Genomic DNA, 9,984 nt, shown 5'->3' on the forward strand with positions numbered 1-9,984 from the left:
ACGAGCGCACATGCCATCATCCCTGCACTTGACAAGACATGTGCGGACTATGGCGTCCCCAACATGGTAAAAACTGAGAACGGTCCTCCTTTCAGCGGACATGATTTTGCCATGTTTGCCGAGCGCCTTGGATTTCTACACAGAAAGATTACACTGCTGTGGCCCCGGGCTAATGGCACTGTAGAACATTTCATGGCTAACCTCAAGTGCACGCTACAAATATGTACCATCACCAACTGATCTTTTATGCAAGCAATATGCCTGCTACTAAGGGAGTACCGGAATAGCCCACATAGCACCATTGGGGTATGTCCCTCGGAACTCATATTTAATCGCGAGATTGGCACTTGTTTGTCTCATATGCCTGACCTGGGACCTGAAGAAGACATGGCATGACGTGCCTGCGAAATGGACGAAGGCAGCAAGCGGAGGATGAAAAAATGTGCTGATACCAGACGGAGAGCATGAGATCGACGTAGGGGACGCAGTTCTGGTGCACCAGAGGATGACTCAGAAGGACATGCCTGCGCTTCATCCCAGGCCACCATGAGTGACAGATGTCAAGGGATCAATGGTGTCAGCGGAGAATGACGCTCACGCCATCACCTGAAACTCATCATTCTTTCGGAAGGTTGGATAGTCTGTCACGGAGGGGGTCTATTCAGAACATTTTACCAGCAATGATCTTTCCGATACTTGCGCTGAGTCCATGGACACTGATGTGGACACGGCCGACAGCAGTGACAGTGAGGTAACTGTGCAGCCACCTGGTCGAAGTATGTCTAAATGGGTTGTACGTCGACCCACGAGGTGGATTAAAGAGATGGAGTGAGTTAATGCATGTTGTGGTTTATGCTAGGGGGAGAGCTAGTGTTCTAGTGTTTGGGGCTTCAATGGCCATGTTTGTTAATGTTCAGCGAGGAACCCGTCACTCTTGTTCCCACGGGCATTGAAGAAAGACGCGCCATCAATGTAATCCTGTGTCAGCGTCGTTTATGAAAGACTCTTGACGGCCATAAGTCCACGAGCCGGCCGTCGCAGCATATTATACAACGCTCCACCGAGGCTGTAGACGATTTCCAAAACCTCTGAACATCCCCTCGAGGGCTTGGCTTCTAAGCACCTCCTCAGTCTCTTGGCACATTCTAAAACCTATCAACGCCCCGCACAGGTTGCATGCTTTTGTTCAACTGTTTAGCAACCCTCTCCGGTTCTAAGCGCCTTCTGTAATTTCTTAATGCACCTTTCACATTCTATGTACCTTGCAGACTTCCCTTAGGCGTTCTGGTACTGTCTAAAACAGCTAAATGCCCACTTCTCAGTGTCTGTGTTGTGCACTTGTATTTATATTTAAATTCACTCAGCGGTGTGGTCCTTACTGCAATACACCATGCATATAGTTAAAAGTGTTCTATGGTTCTATGTTGGAATGGGCTCGAGGAAAATGTTAGGAAGGGAGTGTGTGGTGATTGAAGAGTCAGTTCAGAAAGTGGGAGAGAGCAGGGGGACGGATCATCTGGGAGCCTGTTTCACATCCTATGAGATTTGACCTGTCCTCAGCCTTGCTTGTCATTACGACCCATGCGGTAAGTACACCAAGTTTACATGGTGGATGGCGGATTTACCGCCCCATTCCAAGGTGAGTGGGGCGGTAAATCCCCATTTCCCATTTACCCTTCCCCATTCCCATTTTTTCCCCATAGGGCATAATGGGAGTGGGGAAGGCGCTAATTACGGCACCGTAAATTACGGTGCCGTAATTAGCACCAAGGCGGGTTAGCGCCATGGATATTAACGCCTGCTAAAAGCAGCCGTTAAAATTGGAATCAGGCGTTAAGGGTTAACGACGGCGTTAACCCTTACCGCCTGAGTTGTAATGCGGCATCAGCCTCTTTCAGGGTCTGGGTGCTTTCTAAAACTTCGAACACCTTTGACATTCTATGGGCCTCATTACACGGATGGCGGTAGGGATTTACCGGTACCGGTAAAATACCGGTACCGGTAAATCCCTACCGCCTTACTACGAGGTCCCTTTGTGAGTTGGGGGATTTAACGCCTGCTTTTTGCAGGCATTAAAATCCAACTCGCTAAGGGACCTCGGAGCTAATTACGGCACCGCAAAATTGCAGTGCCGTAATTAGCGCCTTCCCCATTCCCATAGAGCCCTATGGGGCAGAAATGGGAATGGGGAAGGGCAATGGCGGAAGGGGGATTTACCGCCCCTCCAACCTTGGAATGGGGCGGTAAATCCCCTTTCCGCCAAGGTGGTGCCGGTATTTTACCGGCATGAGCCATGGCACTAATAGTGCCATGGCTCACCGCCTACCGGGTAATGAGGCCCTATATCTCTTTCAGATGTTCCTGCGCCCCTCTCGGGCTATGAGTGCTTTGCCAGGAATCTTAGCGCCACTCTCAGTCTTTAGGCACTTTCTAGCCCTTCTCAAAGCTCCTCTTAGTCTCTAAGCATCGTTCAACCCTCTCGGTGCCCCTTTCAGGTTCTAGGTGCTTTTCGAACTTCTCAGTACCCCCTTCCCCGCCCCCACCCCTCCACCCCCGCCCACAGGCTTTAGGGGTCGTTCAGCGTTCTCTGGCTTTCAGCATTAGTCGGGCCTCATTACGACCCAGGCCGTAAGTTACCGCCTGGGTCGTACCCTTACCACCATGGTGTAAACTTTGTTTACAGCAAAACAGAAAGGTGATGGCTGGAAGGTTTTGAATAAATCATAACCACTGGCAAAGCTCTGGGCAACCCTCCAGACCATCGTTTTTCAGCCTGCCAAGCCATTACAGAAGGGGAAAAACCATATGCAAATCAGGCTTGGTCCTACCCCAAAAGGGGCAGTCCAGCCCGAACTGCTAGGTCACATCCCTTCTGCACGAGACTACAAGCATCCCCAGACATGTTTCAGCCTTGTTGGGCGTCATCAGTGAGGAGTAGCTTGGGTCTCTAGGCCCGGCAGACTCGGGACCCACGTCTGGGCATACCCGTCCCACTCGGGGTGACTTTAGCAAAACAGAAAGGTGATGGCTGGAAGGTTTTGAATAAATCATAACCACTGGCAAAGCTCTGGGCAACCCTCCAGACCATCGTTTTTCAGCCTGCCAAGCCATTACAGAAGGGGAAAAACCATATGCAAATCAGGCTTGGTCCTACCCCAAAAGGGGCAGTCCAGCCCGAACTGCTAGGTCACATCCCTTCTGCACGAGACCACAAGCATCCCCAGACATGTTTCAGCCTTGTTGGGCATCATCAGTGAGGAGTAGCTTGGGTCTCTAGGCCCGGCAGACTCGGGACCCACGTCTGGGCATACCCGTCCCACTCGGGGTGACTTTAGCAAAACAGAAAGGTGATGGCTGGAAGGTTTTGAATAAATCATAACCACTGGCAAAGCTCTGGGCAACCCTCCAGACCATCGTTTTTCAGCCTGCCAAGCCATTACAGAAGGAGAAAAACCATATGCAAATCAGGCTTGGTCCTACCCCAAAAGGGGCAGTCCAGCCCGAACTGCTAGGTCACATCCCTTCTGCACGAGACCACAAGCATCCCCAGACATGTTTCAGCCTTGTTGGGCGTCATCAGTGAGGAGTAGCTTGGGTCTCTAGGCCCGGCAGACTCGGGACCCACGTCTGGGCATACCCGTCCCACTCGGGGTGACTTTAGCAAAACAGAAAGGTGATGGCTGGAAGGTTTTGAATAAATCATAACCACTGGCAAAGCTCTGGGCAACCCTCCAGACCATCGTTTTTCAGCCTGCCAAGCCATTACAGAAGGGGAAAAACCATATGCAAATCAGGCTTGGTCCTACCCCAAAAGGGGCAGTCCAGCCCGAACTGCTAGGTCACATCCCTTCTGCACAAGACCACAAGCATCCCCAGACATGTTTCAGCCTTGTTGGGCGTCATCAGTGAGGAGTAGCTTGGGTCTCTAAGCCCGGCAGACTCGGGACCCACGTCTGGGCATACCCGTCCCACTCGGGGTGACATTAGCAAAACAGAAAGGTGATGGCTGGAAGGTTTTGAATAAATCATAACCACTGGCAAAGCTCTGGGCAACCCTCCAGACCATCGTTTTTCAGCCTGCCAAGCCATTACAGAAGGGGAAAAACCATATGCAAATCAGGCTTGGTCCTACCCCAAAAGGGGCAGTCCAGCCCGAACTGCTAGGTCACATCCCTTCTGCACGAGACCACAAGCATCCCCAGACATGTTTCAGCCTTGTTGGGTGTCATCAGTGAGGAGTAGCTTGGGTCTCTAGGCCCGGCAGACTCGGGGACCCACGTCTGGGCATACCCGTCCCACTCGGGGTGACTTTAGCAAAACAGAAAGGTGATGGCTGGAAGGTTTGATGGCGGATTGCGGATTTACCGCCCCATTCCAAGGTGAGTGGGGCGGTAAATCCCCATTTCCAATTTTACCCTTCCCCATTCCCATTTTTGCCCCATAGGACATAATGGGAGGGGGGAAGGCGCTAATTACGCCACCGTAAATTACGGTGGCGTAATTAGCACCATGGTCCCTTAGCGCCATGGATTTTAACGCCTACAAAAAGCAGGCGTTAAACTCACCATGGCGCAAAGGGACCTAGGAATCAGGCGTTAAGGGTCGGCGCCGTTTACGGCGCCGTTAACCCCTTAACGCCTGATTTATGTGTGTAACAGTCAGGCACTTGGTGCCAGCGGTTGCCTTCTTCAGCACCTCAGTACAGTTAGTTGCTAGCCCTCTTTTCCCATCATACTCCGATTCCTGACCTTTCTCACATGACAGTGCAACGTCAGGAGATATAATCCAGGGGGCCTTCTTAGATTCTGCCGTTTATTTTCTGCTTGTGGAAGCCTTCCGGTGGTTTTACCGCACCATAGAGTGAGCGTGTTGATGAGATTACTGTTTCAAGGTAACTCACCATTTTATTTCTTGGGGTTATGGACAATTCGTTACAGTATAGTCGGGCATTTTATTATATGCCTGTATTGCTTTAAGGCACAGTTTTAAAGCGGGTTCCTGTGTGGCACTGCCAAACAGGTTTTATGCTCCTGCAGTGTATTGTGGGGTAGGTTTCAGGTTGCTCCGGGGTGTGGCCGCACAGGTTTCATGTTTCAGTAAGGCACTGTGTGCCAGGTTTTGGAAAGCCACCTGGCAACTGGAGAGCAGCCAACGACTTTGATACTTGCTTAAGTTAATGAAAGATCTTGATAAAGGGATCTCATAGAAGCATGCCAAGCTGTTTTACAAGTTTCGAATCACCAGGGTAGCATGGTCCAAGCAGAAGATTTACTCCTAGGAAATTACTGGGGTGGGCAAATAGTCGCACAAAAAGCAATACTGAGAAAATTATTAAGGATGTAAGTTCATAAAGGAATATTTATTAATTAATTCCTACAAAAAGGCAATACAAAACGAGAAATGGGAATAGTCTAAATAGATTCCGGCATTTCAATAAAAGTCAGAGGCGACGGCTGTTATTATGGATGACTACGGATGTCATTGAGAAAAGATAACATTTGAGAAACACAATAAGAGTCTCAACTTGCAGCGTTCTGCTAGATTTAGCAGTAAAACAAGGCAGAACTGCGATTGAATGTGGCAGCCTGTGCAAGTCATTTGGACCGGACTTCTTACCCAGTCTTTATTACTCTTTAAGTTGTTCTTTGGCCCCTCTATTTGCTTGCTTGTGCCAATGGGGCCGTTCTTCTGAGAGGAGTAACAATGTGTACACCCCGCCCCCGTGCAAGGAGTGGCATATCTTTATTCCTCCGCCCCAGCCCTTGCCTTTGCTGCACCTGGTGCAGACAGAAAGACGTCTAAGGACATAACCACTTTCTGCACATCCAATGTTCTCAGCAGCTGGAAAGTGCCTCAGAAACCAAGGGCCACTGCACCTCTGACAGAGACTTTCACCCATGCATTCACATCGGATGGGACAAAGCAAGCCTTTTGCTGGCAGGTGTTCCATTGGTTGGTGTGTGAATGTGTGGGGCAGGTTTCCGCCCGCCTGTTGTGTTTGTGGGGAAGAACTCGGAAGCACTTCCTGTGGGCAGTGCAGGACAGGTCTCAGGTTCCATTAGAATGGGGCGCAGCTGTTTTTGGAGATGGTGCACCTAGGGTGCTGTCCTGAGAGGCCGACTTGACGTCTGGAGCCTGCAGGGTATAGTGGGGGAAGATTTCATGCCCCCTTTAGGGTATTGCAGGACAGGCATTACATAGCTGGCTACTAAAAGGTATTATTGGGCAGGGGGTTAGGATGTGGTTGATGTAGGGTATTGGGAGGAGGTTTTTCTAATGGTTTTTTTTTGTGCGACAGACTTCAAAGATGGTTACTGTTAGAAACCGCAGAACTGTTCTTTTATTGGGGGTTCCTGTGGCTCATTGAAGACCTGGTGGTGACTCGTGCTTCTTTTATCCTTTAGGGCGGTGATTTTACAAACCACAACGGGACAGGAGGAAAATCAATATATGGGAACAGGTTTGTCGATGAAAACTTCACCCTGAAGCACAGCAGCGCGGGGGTCCTGTCTATGGCCAATGCTGGCCCCAACTCCAATGGGTCACAGTTCTTCATCTGCACCCACAAGACCGACTGGTGAGTGGAGCTCTGGCATGCTGGTGCGCAATGTGAGGGTTCAGGGTGCCGTTTGTATTCTGAGGAATCAGCCCCATGCTCACCTTTGCCCCTTGGAAAGCTATAAGGAGTGGGACAGTAAGGCACATTCTGGGCTCTTTACCGGGCTTACTGGGGGTGGTCTATGTACTATGTGAGAGTCTTTTCGGGGCAACGCAGCTGTTTAGTGTTCTGTGTAAGAGGCTTTTTGAGGGAATATGAGGATATCATTAGAGAAATGTGGAGGTATTTTTGGGTCCTATGCAATGGTCTGTTGAGGCTATGCCTGAGGGTCTTTTGGGGGCGATATGAGGGTCATTTATGGGCCCTAAGAGGAGTCTATTAGGAGTTAGTATGAGCATATGCTGACAGCGTTTGAGGGCCTGTTTTGGGTAACGTGTTTGGTCTAATGTGCTTTGTGCAAGTTGAATGTGAGCTACGTGTGTGTATGTTTTGGTTACGCAAGAATCTGCTAGGCAGAATGCAAAGGTGTGCTGTGTTAGTAGCCCACAAGAGATTGTATTGGGGAGTATAATAGGGTCTGTTTGAGCTATTGGCGGGACTGTTGAGGGTTACGTGAGGCTCTGTTGGTGACCATGTGCTATTTCTTCGGGAGCTATATGAGATCCTACTGGGAAATATTGTAGGATAGGCTGCTGTCGTTATCACTGTCTACTGGGAGCTGCGTGATTGCCTGTTTTTGGACTATGCGAGTGTGTAATGGCTGCTCCGTGAAAGTCTTCGTGAAGTTATGTGCGTGTGGTGGTTATGTAAGGATCTGCTAGAGCTAATAACTGATTCAAGTTTATTTGGTGGTATATGTGGGTCATTGGTGCTATGGGGAGCTATGAGGAGGTCGCTAGAGGCTATGCCTGGGTCTTCTAAGCGATCTTTGTGAGTCTGTTGGAGGATGCGTGATATCGTTTGGAGACTACCTGCTGGCTTGCGGATGGCTATGTGAGAAGAGTGAAAAGATAAAAATGGACTAGATGGCTTACTCAAGCATGGCAGGAGGAACATTGCAACCTCTCCAAGGATCCCTCCTATACAAACCCGTAGAGAGCACAGGCAGCAGCAGTGAAAACATCCCTAATGCAGATAACTGGTACTGGGAATGCAACATGACTCATAGAGGCAGAAGAAGAATTCTCCCCTCCCTCCCTTCAGTTCACACGCCCTTTCACATTTTTAGTTCTCTCTCCCATTCCTGTGATCTCCTCTCTTGATCTTTCCCCAGCTCCCTCTCTCCCCCTTCTCTGTCTCCCCTACTTCTCTCCCGCCTTTCCCTTCAGTTGTCTCTTGTTGGTGCTCACCCCCCTTTTCAGTTTCTGCTGCCTCCCTCTGACCCGTTTTGGCTTCTCTTGCATCCTACCATAGGGTTGGACTGGGCATAAGGATTGTGAAGTTGTGCCAGTTTTCTCAATAGGCCCATTGCCCCAGTATACCAATCAAGCATGATGGACAGCTTCAGTTGTCACTGTTCGGCCCGGGATCACAGTACCTCCCTCTTACCCAAGAAGTCAAAGGCCAGCTACAGCCAATAAGCATAGCCTGGAACTTACATCTAGACTATGTTAATTTCTTGATCACTGCCCCTCCTCTCCCTGACACTGAGCATGTGGAGGGACCTCGGGGCACAAAGCTGCACTGTTGGCAATACAGACGGCACTAGCTAAGCAGCTATAGATAGTTCTTCAAGCTCTATATACCGCTCCCGACCCTGTTCTTGGCACTTGGCCGCAGTGGTGTGTTGCCCACAGTTTGAAGACCACTGGTATAAATGTTTCCAAACTTTGATAATGAACAGCTGTAGGAGGTGGGAAGGTGATAATAATGCGTGTTTAGAATATCTGATGTATGAGGGGGCATGATTAGGAGTCCTGAGCAGATTTACAGAATAAGAAGATTAGTGGTCTGAGAGAAGATAGTAGCAGGGTCTGCTGTATAGTGGGGAGGGGGTTAGGTATCTCTGTACTTCACAAATACCTTGCTTGCATCACTGACAGGGTGGTCCACTGGTGGTGTTCTTCTTTTGTTGTTGATGTGTAGGCTCTTCTTGGCCTTTTGTGAGGTTATGTTTTTTATTTGGCCTGTTGTTAACCTGTCCTTCCGCCCTGATGTGTTTGACTCCCCAGGTTGAATGGGAAGCATGTTGTTTTTGGTCATGTGGTGGAAGGGATGGACGTGGTTCGGAAGATGGAATCTTATGGCTCCAACAGTGGTAAAACCAGCAAGAAGATAATAATTGCAGACTGCGGCCTCCTGGAGTGACCTCGTCCTCGTCTTAACCAACGCGACCATTCCATGCACTGCTGGTGGGGCCTTTGGTGCTTTGCAGAGCCCACCAAGACAAGCTCACCCTCATTTTCCCCCTGACTTGCTGCTGTGTGTACACACCTCCTCTTCAGATCCAATTTCCCCTTCTATCCAGTGAAATCTAGCTTCCTTATTGTTTCCCCCGCTTCTCACTTCCCCTTCTCCTCCACCTTTCCTCTCAATAAATCCTTCTCACAAATCTCCCGCTAGAAAATTGTAATGAAGAGATGAATGACTTTAAATAAAGCTTTTAACATACTGTGCTCTGCGTTGTGGCTTCATTGTGGCACTTGCTGAGCTAAAAAATGTAACATCTCCTCCTTGAGAAACCCACCGTGCAGATAAATGATGTCTAAAGTGAGGGACTGGCCATGACTGTGAATATGGCTTTCAGCCCCGCTGTGTGGGGGCAGATATGCCTGGAAATGGCCTGCCATCCAAAGCCTATGTAGGCCCGAACTAAACAAGGGCATCAGCGAGGGCTGTGGGCCGTTACCGGCACTGTCCGCCCCACCAAAGTGAGGGTGAAAGCCATTTACACTTTTTCTCCTCAGAGAATTGCCTGCACAAGCGACGCCAATCTCCAGAGGAAACAACAACAAAAACAAGATGGCCACTGCCATAGGGAAAACGGACAAAGTCCTTTTTCTATTTCTATGGCTGCCCAGAGCAGGAGGCGTTACGGGACCAGAGCATAAAGCTCCGGTCCAGCAGGTAAGTGGGGAGGGTGGGGAAGGGGTTGGGTTTATAATGGTGGGGAGGCAACAGGAAGAGGGTCCCTGTTGCCTCCCCACATTCAGAGAAATAAAAAAAGATTGCGCCACCTGGTGAAGGCCCTCGGGTGGATGGAACAGCGGTCAGAGAATATATATTTTCACCTGCTGTTCTAGCCACCTGATTGACTGAGTGTCCTTCCCTGGGTGAGAATAGATACTATTATTAGAGGCAGTTTCTTAAAGAAGATATTGCTAAAATAAGTAGGGAAATGGTTTGGCTTCAGGCAAGATTTTGACTTTCTTTTTTTATTTTGTTTTATTTGTTTATTGGCTAAACAAAAGTTCAGCCTTCACAAT

At 49.3% G+C, this 9,984-nt stretch overlaps 1 protein-coding gene across 1 annotated transcript in view; it reads left to right on the forward strand.

The window, feature by feature from the left end:
• Positions 1-9,170, forward strand: part of LOC138492044 (peptidyl-prolyl cis-trans isomerase F, mitochondrial-like) — a 183,054-nt gene extending 173,884 nt beyond the window's left edge. The window contains exons 4-5 of the mRNA XM_069618971.1: positions 6,405-6,577; positions 8,731-9,170. Of these exons, the coding sequence (XP_069475072.1) occupies positions 6,405-6,577; positions 8,731-8,866 (309 nt within the window). The 3' untranslated portion in view covers positions 8,867-9,170. The remainder of the gene's footprint in view (positions 1-6,404; positions 6,578-8,730) is intronic.
• Positions 9,171-9,984: the final 814 nt, after the last annotated feature.

Source organism: Ambystoma mexicanum, chromosome 10 (genome assembly GCF_040938575.1).
Source record: "Ambystoma mexicanum isolate Mex_15411 chromosome 10, UKY_AmexF1_1, whole genome shotgun sequence".
Lineage (NCBI taxonomy): Eukaryota > Metazoa > Chordata > Amphibia > Caudata > Ambystomatidae > Ambystoma > Ambystoma mexicanum.